Source organism: Saccoglossus kowalevskii, chromosome 3 (assembly GCF_978046115.1).
Source record: "Saccoglossus kowalevskii chromosome 3, keSacKowa6.1, whole genome shotgun sequence".
NCBI classification, from domain to species: domain Eukaryota; kingdom Metazoa; phylum Hemichordata; class Enteropneusta; family Harrimaniidae; genus Saccoglossus; species Saccoglossus kowalevskii.
In genome coordinates, this window is record NC_140643.1 from 27,124,178 (window position 1) to 27,138,157 (window position 13,980).

The 13,980-nt window shown below is 34.9% G+C and overlaps 1 protein-coding gene across 1 annotated transcript; it reads left to right on the forward strand.

The window, feature by feature from the left end:
- Positions 1 to 4,422: 4,422 nt before the first annotated feature.
- LOC100368166 (calcium-activated chloride channel regulator 1-like) lies at positions 4,423 to 10,161 on the forward strand. The gene is made up of 11 exons (XM_085497423.1): positions 4,423 to 4,599; positions 4,768 to 5,062; positions 5,337 to 5,623; positions 6,165 to 6,413; positions 6,550 to 6,774; positions 6,976 to 7,269; positions 7,474 to 7,701; positions 8,408 to 8,675; positions 8,786 to 8,959; positions 9,176 to 9,391; positions 9,611 to 10,161. The coding sequence occupies exons 1-11, from the start codon at positions 4,423 to 4,425 to the stop codon at positions 10,159 to 10,161; spliced, it is 2,964 nt and encodes a 987-aa protein (XP_085353549.1).
- Positions 10,162 to 13,980: the final 3,819 nt, after the last annotated feature.

Here is a 13,980-nt window from a genome sequence, read left to right on the forward strand (position 1 = left end):
AGCCATCGCGACAGATGTGTGTCTCAACCAAACAAACTTATAGCCGATCATATTTACATACTATATTACATATAAATCATTAAATTCTATGTATTCAAATTATTATCTTTTTATTAGTACTAGTATATGATTTAGTTGCGTTCGCATTATTCAGTATTTCAATAATCTTTATAATTGTGGTTCACGAGATAAGTACATATGATGCCCGGTAACAATGCATACTTGTTGACGATTTACTTGTGAACTTATATGAGGTCATTTTTCTTTGGTTTAACCAATTAATAAATGACCTACAGTAGTACGATCAACACAACAAACCCATACATTTCATTTCATTTTGTTTTATGAAGTATTTCTAAATTTCACAATACAAACTAAATCGAAAGGTTTCTATCGACTCGTGGAATAACATAGGAACGTGTTCAAATGACGTACCTGAATTGAAATTTATAAATATTTATAAAGATGAAAGGCATAGGTTTTGATGTGCAGATAATATTAAACATTTTAATAGAGCTCAATGTAAATCATTTAACTGTTGTCACCACAATGTTTCGAACAATATTATTTATGTAATTTTGAAGACACTTATGATAAATATTCTCAAACAGTTTCTCGCATAGCAATTGCTTCGACCCATTATATGAGCCCTTGACATACTAGCATTTACCGGACAATTCAATTGTCTATGTCAATACGTGGTACTATGCAATATCACTTTTGTATTTACAAATATTCTCAACTCACAGAGTTGACATTCCAGTGTATTATACATAATCACACTTCCATACAAGATATGCTAATGTCTCTACGACTGCCTAGTACTCCGGCTATGGACGAGATTCACACTTATCTTGAGAAGGAACTTAGTCGTACCCTCGCGGCTTGCCCCCTTGGTTAACGGCCAGGGTGAAACTATGTATTCCATGCTATTTCCCCGTCACTTACAGAATAAACCTGTAAACCACAATCATTAACCGGTACTTATAAGGCCATTTCAGAAAGTTCAATTTTCTAAATTGGTCCCTCAGAGAGTATCCCCCCCCCAAGCAGAATCCTGACTACGGGCATGCAATGGAAGGTATATCCCTAACACATAAAAATCCACTGCTTTTACAGTTTGAGCTCAAATAAGCTGTTTATCTGCAGACGGTGCAATTCGACTAAACTAATCGACTACAGTGTTGTGTGTATACTAGTGTCAACGCGTTACGTGCTTCTCACAATAAACGAAAACCAACAACTCAGGTTGGACATTGGCCTCGTCAACATCGCATGTTTGCTCTGTCAATATTAACAGCACTCTTGAAGTTGTACTTCCACTTAACGCGAACTATTAAAAATCGTTCGCTGACCCCTGAATGCACCATAAGAGCTTCGGGATTTTATACAGTTTATGAGAAATCTAACGTAAGAGAATATTTCAATTGAATTTGGAGTGATTATACAAACGAAATGTGGTTTGGTGATTAAATTCAGTGCAGTCAAATGAATTGATATTATTCATCTCCACTGTGCTCACAGTGGTCAATGGGAGGTGTTTTGTATTTTAAACTAATTATACCATGGATGTTTACTATAACATTGATCATGAGGGTTTGTAGTATGGTTACTTTTTTATGTTATACCAAGTAATAGTGTACAAAGTGATTAACATTTTTGTACCTCAATTATGTATTCTAAAGTTATAGTTTACCAATTGGTAAGCTTTGTTATTATCTGGTGACACAGACTTGATCAGTCCATGGCCTCGTGTTTCACATTTGGTTATGACTCAACATTTTATACGGTAAGATATGCTCTTTGTTAAGCACCTGACATCGCTCATTGGCTGTATACCATGCTGTTCATGTGTCATGCTTTCACTGATTTAGTCTTTTTAATCTATGTAACAAATTTGATTGTGGATGACATTCGAATAAAAGTACTTCCTTGACGTTCTGCCGCTGTACTAACAACATACTTCCTCTTATTGAATTCACAAGAGTCGTCCGTAAAGTTCTCGTAGGTATTTGATTACGAGTTGAAAATCAATCAATATGCGCATGTGTTTGAAATGCAACAAGACAATCAATATCAAACGATATTGAGACAGTGGTTTGTATTTGAAAACTGAACTGATCAGCAAATGATTATTTCGCCTAATAACTAACCTTCTTTCAGCTTTTAGGTCAAGCTGTGATTAAATTAAAGTTGTATTAAAGTATTCTTTTATAATTAAAGGTCATGGAAATTAAGATCTGTTGATTTAACACTTAAATTGTTATGTTCTAAACATTTTCTGATTAAGATGTGATTGCTTCTGTACTAGTGGCTGTTAATTTTACATAATTTCCTCGGCATATTTTATTCTTACCATTACATTTTCCAGCTTATTATGATAATTTATGCAAAGGGGCTCACCGGCCTCGATCACGTGTACCGTACATGCGATGTTTCCTGTATATAGATTACATTATTGTATTAATAAATCATATGTAACAATAACTGGCTGATTAGAAATAAAATAATACAGTTTCCACTGTAAACATATCAACAAATTGAAATTTAACGAGACTACATTACAATGCTACTCCATAGTGTTATGGAAACTATTCATCATTGAGTCAAATGCGAGTGTCAGAACGAGTTGCACTATACTATTGCAAGAGTATTCATTGTTCTTTGTCACCGAAGCTAAAACAGATCTATGTTACAAACGCCGGAATTTGTCTGACTTAGTCCACTGATTTATGGAGATGTGCTGTCAGCCACCTCGCCATTGTCGCTTCCCATTGTATTCAAGTTCCTGGTTGTCGACATGAGTTTGTAAAGGGTGCATGTAATGATGTGACTTTAGTCTGTAAATAACAAAATACAAGATTGCTGAAAACCCATATTAGACGTATACATTTGGACAGTTCTAACGAGTGACATCGTGTACGCAAATTATGTGACCTAAATATGTGGCGCATGCGGTGTGAAATAATGTGCAAACACGTACAATTAATGTTACATTTAAAATATTAAAGATCGCGAAAATGAGGTGGTGGATTTAATATCCGGTCAGCATTTTTTTGCTTAGCTTAGGTTTAGTCATAAGTCTTTACTGAGGTGGGGGCCTTCTTTATCGCGAGCTGAGAATTAAGTAGCCACTTGAATAGTTATCGAATTGCTATATCAGCACGTATACTTGTTTACTTTAGCCAAATCGTAAAATCTTATTCACTCTCCACTACTTTACTCGGATACTTGAATTTTATTGTAACCATACTGCTGCATCTAGATCCGTTTCCTCAACCACTATATTGGGCATAGCTTCCATTGAAGCTCAGCTGTTTGAATATCGAGTTAATTTGCAATTTTTCAGTTAATTTCCGTGAAACAACGGCTCAATTAATTGATTCGTCGCCGAAACGTTCGGGAATAATCAAAGAAATAATTTTATTGTGTGAAAAAAAACTTTTTTGGGTTGACCAATGGACAAAAGCACAATGGAAAAAATCGCACAGGAAAAAATCATAGATAAAAATCCTTCAGAAATCAATAACGTTACACGGAGAAAGGATAACATAATTACAGAAAATCTATCACAAAATAGTACAAAGCTACGCTAAGTAAAAAGAAATGTTAGTTGTTTCTCCCATCGTTCATGACAATGCTTTAGTCTATAGCGATATTAGGTCGTGAATCGTGGCCGTCTCCTCACAAAATGATGGTGAAATACTGCCCATAAAATTTTCAAATGTCCCTTTAATGCTAGTAAATGATAATAACATTTTCAAAACATGTCAAAATATGCAAAAAACGGTAATTTCTATATATAATATTAACATGGACATTTACAAATTGATCAACAAACAAATTACCCCCCCCCCCTGAAATAGCGACTTATTCATCGCATGAGTTGCGAATATATTCTCACTATTTATTTGGAAACTTTGACTAGGAGTGCAAAGTTTTACAAAGTTAAAATGTATCATTATGTTTCTCTAAGAATAGGCTTACACAATTGTTCCTGTTATTAAAAAGTATTCAACAAAGATGGAACGCGGAAGTCTTACGTTATTAATTCTTCACAATTAGAAAGTGATAAAGTCTGGAACGCGGAAACGTGTCAGTAATGCGTAATCATTATATTTAGCAATGCGATATTTAGCAATGTTTAAGGGGACACACTCAAGTTTGCCTTTCTTGTTATTTCAAGAGGAATAATTCATAAATCCAAGTGAATGGATGATGACTTGAATTATTATTCACAATAGCGTGAAATTTGTATTTTTACACATATTACATTTTCATTTGAAATATTTATACTATTATAAAACTGAAAATGTGCATGGATAGGTGTTACACCCCGGTATATATGTGTGTGCTATATAAGAGATCGCCGAAGCAGGAATTATTCATACATTTGCAACTGTTTGTGAAATGAACAGAACAATGCATTATCTACGGTATTTTGTATCATTTTTTGTCATCGTTACCTGGAACCTGAATAGCATCAAGGCAGCTTTACCTCGCTCAGAGATTCGCCTTGAAAACAATGAATATAGAGGCATCCTTGTCGCAATCAATGAAAATGTGGCGGAAAATGTTAATTTGATTGAAAACTTGAAGGTAAAGTATTATATATATATATATATTTAGTTAGTAGACATTTTTTTTATTTTTAATGAGAATATCCCTCAAGCTTGTTTAGTAACGGTAAATGCCGGTAAACTAGGTACTGGTACTGATAATATTATTATGTAACTGGTCTCATGACTTCTTTGTTTTTTTAAATAGGAATTATTCACCAATGCATCCCGTGAAATGTACCAAGCAACCCATAATCGGGCTTACATGAAAGAAATAACTATCTTGGTACCTAAGACATGGAGTGATGCTATTACGAATATTTCAGCAACATCAGAAATATTTAACAGTGCAAATATTATTGTGGACAAACCGAACGCTGAATGGGGTGACAGTCCGTACACCAACCAGTTTGCACCATGTGGCGAGGCAGGAGAGTACATACATTTCACTGAAAGGTTTCTATCAGATTTTGACTGGGTGTGGTACACGTACGGGAATCCAGGTATATTGATTGTATTTTGTGTCCATCATAATATGCTGTGTCTAGTAGGCTGAATCTTACTTCATTGATCACTGGCGTTTAACGAGATACCGGCATTTCTAAATAACTACATATACGTAACTATGTCATGCACTGAATTCATCATTAATAAATAGTTCATCGCAATATAACGACATCTTTTTGTAAGTGTCTTGGTCAACAGACTATATAAAGACGACTAAAGTATGCAGGAAGGGTGTGTTCATTCGTGTTTTCTAACATTTTGTCGGTTTAGGTAAAGTACTTGTTCACGAGTGGGGACATTTACGCTGGGGATTGTTTGACGAGTATGCCACCGATGACAGAAGTCACTTTTACTTGAACGAAAACAGACATGTTGAACCAACGAGATGTTCTAGACATGTGTCGGGGATAGCATTGAATTGGAGAAATGGTAAAAGATGCAATCGTAAACCAGAAAATGGAGTTTTGCCAAATAAATGGTGTCGGTTTTACCCTGAACTTGATGTAAATAAGCAAAAGGCAACAGGCTCGTATATGCACATGAATTTCTTGGACACTGTAAGTAAATTCATTTGTGAGTTTTTCAGATGTTTAGGTTCACTAGAATTAGTAAAATCACTGTACACTGTAGATATTTAAGTTTGTTTAATCAGTTATGAAACTTCAATTCCTGTGGTGTGCTGTTTTGTTTTGTTTTTTACAAACAATAGACAGTGCATCGATTCATTTTTAAAACTGTTTCACGCTCGCATTTTTCAAGTAAAACACCTCGTTCTATTAAAAATCAATTTAAGTGACATACGTTCAAATCCCTGTTTTCGATTGTAATCAAATTCTGACCACGTACACAAATTCGATTATTATTATAAAACTGTATTTTAGCATTGACTCCTTCGTGTTGGAGAAATGAGAGAGAATATATCAGTAGGGATACTGTGCTCTCGTGTGCTATCAGGGTGTGCTTTCTTGTCAGCTATACGAAAGTATTCTGTCTCCTACAATAAGTATGTCAAGCATGCAACTAACTCTTCCTATATTTGAGAGATGTACCTGTTAATAATTAATGAATGTAAAACAAGAATTCATTCTCTTGTTACAGGTCACAGATTTCTGCCATAGCAACGCCAGTGGCGACCCATTTTCTTTACACAACAGCATGGCACCAAATCAACAAAACATCAAATGTTCTCAAAAGAGTGCATGGGATGTTATGTCACAGTCACCTGACTTTATTGATGGCAATAATCCACCACGTTATGTATTGGACACAACACCAGACTTTATTATTGTAAAAACCTCCCCACTACGAATTGTATTTGTGCTCGATATTTCCGGTAGTATGAGTTATGTGAGTAATAACGATATAGTATTAGTTATCATTTTATTTGAAATAATAATATTAATAGTTATACTACTCACTACAATATGGCTGAATATTTTTTAATCTTGGTTAATGAATGGTATCTTGACTCCGTTCATTACAGAATAATCGAATTGGTATTTTGGAATCACTTGCTACCAAGTTCATTAGGCACGTTGTTCCTGATGGACATTTCGTTGGAATAGTCGAGTTTGATTCGCTAGCAACTGTCAAGTCAAATCTAACAGAAATTACGTCATTGACCACACGAGAGTATTTAGTAAGTCTAATTCCGTCATATACCAGCGGCGCTACATGCATTGGATGCGGGCTACTGAGCGGAATACAGGTAATAATCACATTATATCGAGACATGATGATATGCCACACATTCGACCGTTTTTAAAAATCCCACTGCTGTGCATGTACGCGCTAGACGTACGTATTTTAGGACTCGTAGTCTGAGAAAAGCGCACACTCAATACGTCACCACAACATTGCGTGTAGTATACGGGTATACACTGAATGAATAATGTTTCTACCACTGCAGGTTTTGGAGTCAAATGGACAAAGTGCTAGAGGTGGTATTTTGTTACTCATAAGTGACGGACAAGAAAATGTTTCGCCTTACATCAATACCATGAAACCAGATTTGATCAGCAAAGGTGTTGTTGTTGATACTGTTGCGCTTAGCGGTAATGCGGAGGATATGACCGATTTATCACTTGATACACGTGGAATAGCTTACTGGGAACCTGAAAACCGGGAGTCTACTAGTTTAAACGATGGAATAACTGCAACTATTACAACTCGACTTGGAGGAAGTCAGTCTGTCCCACTTCAGGTGTGTATTATCTGTAACTTGCTACTTATTGCTTTCGATTAATAACGTAATTTGTGTAATATTTAAAATATGGTTATTTAGTTTCATGTCTAGAAACAGTTATATCTCGGAACCATAGCTTACCATCTTATTACATGACACAAGGCGTAATACTAATGTTGTTTAATGCATTTCATATAAACTTACGTTTTATTTTAACAACAGATAGATTCAATTAAAGCTGAGATAATTGGTGGTGGAATATACACAAGCTCTTTGAACATTGATTCGACGATTGGGAAAAATACTGTATTTTCTTTCTTATGGTCAACCTCATCAATTTATGTCACCCTTACAAAACCAGATGGAAATGTTATCGATGACACCTCATCGGATTATACAAGTGATGTTGATAGAAAATTAGTTGTGTTAACAATTACTGGATTAGCTATGGTATGATTTCATTTATAGGGGTTTCTAATTAGAAAATCGTGATGTTTGATTTATTGGAAACTACTGGAAATTTAATAACGAAAAACATAGATCCATCGGTCGTTAGATACAAAATTGGTTTATATGTCTTTCTGTATATACAATTAAGGCAGTTGAACTGATTTAAAATGATTTAAAATGCACTACTGAGCATGTTATGCGTGAGAATTTCTTATTGTAGATAATACAACATTATATCATATAGGAAACTGACTAAATTATATGCCAATGTCTTATATCACCGATGACGTATAATCTTAATTCGGCTCGAACTTTTTTTATTGCAAGGTTCACGAAGATTTTATAACCTGGAAACACCACTGTATTTAACGCTAGATATTCGGTTTGCACATCGATATAGTCACTGTACACCAGAGTTCATTATGCTATATTTCAAGCCGACTTAGTGTTGCGTAATGATGTGCACGCCTTCTTAGAATGGCAAAAAATTTTCCTTGGATTGTGTTTTCAAATCCAGTATTGCTTAATAATAATTTCGTAATGTTATTTGTTAATATTTCTATACTACTTTCATTAACAAATTTATGGTTGGATGTGTATTTATATTTATCTAAATACTATAACCTAATATAAGAAACAAAATGGTGTTATAATAATAACTGTTATCATCGATATGCGCGAATAAATGTTGTTTTCCTCATTATAGCCTGGAACGTGGTCTTACAACATAACTTCGAACCAATCACAGACGGTCGAATTGGCGGTACAGTCAGAAGCTAGAGACGGCGTGGAACCAATACATATTTTTTCCAGGCTAAGTGACGTGGTCATCACAGAGACACCACCCAAGGCTGCTATATATGTACAAGTTACCCAGGGTTACAGTCCTATATTGCACGCTAATGTGATCGCAACAGTGGAGAGACCAACGCCCCATGCATCAGTGCAAGTACAACTACTTGACAATGGAGCAGGTACTGTAACGTTTCTATGTCTAGTACAATTTCTACATAGCGGTTTATTACGTATATATCTTCAAATATATCATTATTTCTGAAAATTTGTATTTTTGTTCGCTTCAAAGGTATTGACTCTACAAGGAATGATGGTGTATACTCCGGACTATTCCTCGAGTTCGTCACGGCTACTTGTCCTAATTGCAGGTATAATGTAAAAATAAAAGTTGAAGCTCGGGATGGGTTGGTATCTATACCAATTTCAACATCGAATACAGGGCAGGCTCTTTCAATACGACCACGTAAGTATTGTACCACACTTCAAAGTGAAACAAGAGTTAGTGTAATGCGATGTAACACCGTGATATATGCCCGGGATGTAAGACCCGGTTTAAAACAACTATTTATGGTATGTTTTTGATACATTTTCACTTCGAACAAGTTTTCCCTTTTTATCTAAATGACTTTTTAAGAGATATTATTTTGCAGCTCAACAAATGTATTATATTTGTTTATAGCTGGACCAAAAGAAGAAAGCAATATTACGGTCCCTATTGATGATTTCGATCGTGTGGATACTGGTGGTGCAATCCAAGCTCCAGTAACTGTCAGTGATGATGATGAATTCCCACCATCGAGAATTACCGATCTACGAGTCACTGAGACATCGTATGATGACCAGACTGTTAAATTAGAATGGACGGCACCTGGCAATGATTTAGACAAAGGAGCAGGTAAATATCCACACACTTGTGATTTGTGATATCGTGGAAATGTGTTTTGGATTGGAAACACACACTTAAACATTCTTGGCAAGTGATGTTACCGATGAATGTAATATAAATCATTCAAACCTACGGTATGGGCGAAATGCCACGGAAATTGGTACAGATCCGCATTCTTCTGTACTGTTGTGAACCAAACCATAATGGAAATGTATGTTGCTATTTCAGCTGATGGTTATGACCTAAGATACAGTAGAAACTTCACCACGTTTTCACATGAGTTCATGACCGGGGAAAAGTTAACTAATAACCATACCATCGAAGGCAACCTATCTTCGCCAAGTCTATTCGGTAAGACGGAAACAGCGACTGTACAACTTCCAGCTACCCATGAAAACATAACATATTTTTTTGCAATCCGTGCATTCGACGTTGCTAATAATACAGCTGCTCCTTCCAATATTATATCAACGGCCATAGTGGTTGCAACACTAAGCGACGATGATTTTACAACAGAAAGCTATGCTCCTACTACAGAAGGCAATTTCGTTATGAGTACTGAAGATGACGTGGACGTTATAGCTCCGACTGGATCGGGATCGGAATCTTTATCAACACCAGTCATCGTTGCGGCGTCGGTTGGAGGGGCGTTAATATTGGCACTGATTTGTATAGGTGTCCTTGTATTTGCTAAGTTTTTCTACACACGGCAAAAATCGATAATTGCCCCTAAACAACCCAGAGAGTTGCAAATGTCTTATGATAACACAGGTGTATAAGACTGACATCACGACATAAGGAATGTCTCACCACATGGTGGCATTTTCCTTCAAGTTAAGTTTCAATTGTATATTTTCTTTCTACGGAAACATTTCTGTCGTGAAACTTATACCTTGGCTTTTTACTATACACACACGGCCAACGGCCAACGTAGTTTACACTAATTTGTACAATCCACGATATTGAACAATAATAAGATGGTAATCGAGATTTACCATATCACAATGAGACCCTTCATGTTCCTCTATGTCAACGAATCTTCTTATGCCTCTTTCGTTTCACCCCATAAGTCCAAAAATGTCACTGCGTTCCCCTATGTCATCGTCCTCGCACGTTACTGCTGCAAATTTATTCTTTCAACTCTCGAGCTCGTTGCAACATTTGCAGGATTATAATTCAAAGTATCACGCTAATTTAGGAAGCATATTTAACGACCTGGCTAACTGTATGTCATCATTATATTTTGAAACCTGATAAATCAATAGTACGTTGGCGAAACAACTATATCTGAATTTAAAATGTAATTATCAATTAAACAGGATGTAGTTACTCTGTATAACCCTTTACTATTGAATGTAAATTATTACAACGTTGTATTTAATACTTAGAAATGTCACATTTGTAATAACCACTCACTGATTAATGTAATAATCTGTATATCTATATATGAATCGGTATTTTATATTTTCACTCGATTTGTGTGATATTGTTATTGATTTAACTTTACTATACTACACAACTGACAAATCTGGACTTTGTTAAGCAACCAGAAAAACATTGTTCTTAAGGTAGAGATGCAGTTTACCTGACAGGTATTTTAATTAGTTAATTAGGAGAGCAAGATGATTCCCTTGTCCACAAAACTATATATTTTCGGAAAGCGTATTGTATGAATTTTAAAATTTGGTTAGTATTATTTTGTTATGGACACTGTAGTTTGAAATATGCACAAAAATGTGCTTTTTTGGTCAAAAGCGATTTAAAAAAAATTAGCTTCTAAACCATGCTTCTGTTTCCTGTCAAAATTGGTTCATGGGTACATCTGTTTACTATGAAGAAAGTGTCGTCTTGAAAACTGTCTACCAGTCAATTTTGCAGGGCAGCAGCTCAAATTTCACTACTTCAAGTTTATGCATATATTAACACCCTGGCTAGTTGTCTGTACGATTGTTGTAACACTGTTCAACCAAAACCAATGCCCCGACGGCGTTTTGAAGAGAAACACATTGTCAATCGTTTGTAAAAAAAATCAAAACAAAAGGTCAAAGCGTCTAGAAGCTATTTTTTTAAAGTTCTGGGGTTTGCACTAAAAAGAAGCTGAGATAATTGCTAATTTGCATAACAATTCACTCAGTAAGAAGGTTGCTAATGCTCATAATTAAAATGGCTGTAACAGTTCAAAATTTAAATGTATTATCGTTTTGTTAAAAGTTAAATATAGTGCATAATATGGAGATTCCGTCATTTCTTTTATTCACCATGTTTTTTTTATTATTATTTATGCACGGCCTTGCTAAATCTTGCTAAGCATTTAAAAGAGAGAATGTTTGCACCTGTTATCTATATTTTAAAATCGTTTTTTGAGTATGTTCCACTATTCACAATGCTACAAAATTTTAACAGTCTATAGCCAAGTCTGTTTGGATAATGAAAAGCAAAAAAAAATAAAATTCACACCCAAGTGCCCACGAACCTGCATCTCTATCTTAAGTTAACACTTTAATATCTTTGAACTTGTTATTGTTATTGATTATAAATTATTTAGAATCTGTTGTTTGAAGCCCGTACACAACAACTTATCGTAAGCCACGATGTGTGATGATTTGTTTCATATTTTCGACAATACAAATTAGAGAGGTATGAATAATTATTGAATGTTATTAGTTGTTTAGATTACTGTTAAAATAATCTAGTGTTTAGAACCCATGACACAAAACATATCGAACGAGTTCAGAAAATTATTATTAAATATCTTATTATTAAATAAATAAATAAATAAATAAATAAAAAAAATGTGTCTTTACTTTTTATCCGAATAGTACAGTGGAACTAATGAAAACTCAATTGAAAATTATTATTTTAAAGAAGCATTTTCAATAGAAATTTGCTAGAAAAAGTTCAGACATTGTTGATGAAGATACAACAATCCGTATCACGAGACTAAATTAATATTAGCAAAGTCGTCTGTATCGCGTCATTTTCTTAATATTCAGATGGGTTTTAAAAAGTTAATATTAATGGAACGAACATGTAGTGTGAATACAAAAAAATGCTTAATATCATTAACACGAATCGAACTGCATAAGCTTAATAACGTCGGCTAAGATTAACATTCGTGTAGTCTGAAAACTCAGATCGTTGTCATTGAGAAATGCGTACTATATATTGAAAGTGATTGATCACAAAACGCATTATTCGATATATTTGTATATAAACCCTATCCAAAATGTATCTTTGAATTGTGTTTTAAGTGAATGTAGTGAACGTAATTTTCATAGTGATATTAAACACTTTCCATTACCGTACGCGTTTATTGTGAAAACAATGTCAAAATTCTGTGATAATAATTGCATTATTAAATTCCTGGTTGAGACATTATTACATGTGTAGTGGTCATAAACATTTTACAAAAAATATTTTATGCAAAATTATAATTACATTGTTTTCCATATGCACTTCTGTCACTTCACTCACGAATCCTGCAATCAGATTGGTGAAGAGGGACCAGCAAAGCTAGAAGTATGTTTGATTGATACTGCAATAAACCACTGCTATGTGATAAATTGGGTAGATAAAAATATTAAAAAGGTCGAACGAACACTTAACACAATTATTGGCCTTTTATTACATGTACCTGTGCATGTGCAAACAAACAATGCATTTTACACGTGTTGTATACGTCGCTATGAGTCCCATATCGAGCAGGACGCGGCGTGACAACCACCACCCTTTAAATAATTGTTTTACAATTTAATCAGCGAGTGTCTGAAAAGACATTATAACTGAGTGTGTGGCAAATCACTTTACACAGTCATTGACATATTAATACGTGTACCTGTGTAGAAAGCCTTCTCGACACGTACACTCGCCTGTTACCGAATACTTCAACTTATATTATAGCGTGAAGCGAAAACATTTATCGTGTAGATGATTTTACGGCTAAACATTTGAATAATTCGTTTTAAAATTTCCTCAACAAGTTTCTGAAATAATAATTTGCGTGTGCGTTTCCTCTGTTATTTAGCAAGTAATAAATACGTATGGAATGCGGAAGCATATTAACTGCCTGCCTAACTGTATGTCATCATTACATTTGAAAACCTGATAACTGTATTAGGGGGACAATACTTTTTAGTTTGGGATAAATAACCACGTGTCTGAATAGATTGTGACTTGCAGCTCGGAGTTATAAGCATACCAAGCCGTAACTAAGGGATAGTTTTCCGTATATTGTAATGCTGAAATAATGCTCAATGTTTATATAATGCTCAAAAAATCCCAATAACTTTGGAAAAACAAGTCTAAAAATGCTTTAAGCGATCAGTTAATGGCTATATAATGTGTGCATAGTCAAATATTGCTCAACAAAAAAATAAATTCCTGAGTGGTTGATATGTCTCCCAATAATACAGCAACGGGAACGCGGGCGTGCGGATTTGCTGGTCAGAACGTGTCTTTAAAGTGTACACACATTGTTTCGGCTACACGCTTGGCCGGGCATGTGTAGTTTGGAGACACCGCCTTCATGTCGATAGGGATTTGAGATGCGCAATCTTCGTGACTTGTTTTAAAGTTGCCCAATACAATTTCCCGAATGT

Excerpts from the sequence above, each read along its gene's own strand:
- LOC100368166 (XM_085497423.1), top strand. The coding sequence starts at position 4,423 with ATGCATTATCTACGGTATTTTGTATCATTTTTTGTCATCGTTACCTGG. Across the intron at positions 5,063-5,336 it reads GTACACGTACGGGAATCCAG|GTAAAGTACTTGTTCACGAG; the intron begins GTATATTGATTG and ends TTGTCGGTTTAG. Across the intron at positions 8,960-9,175 it reads GGCTCTTTCAATACGACCAC|CTGGACCAAAAGAAGAAAGC; the intron begins GTAAGTATTGTA and ends ATTTGTTTATAG.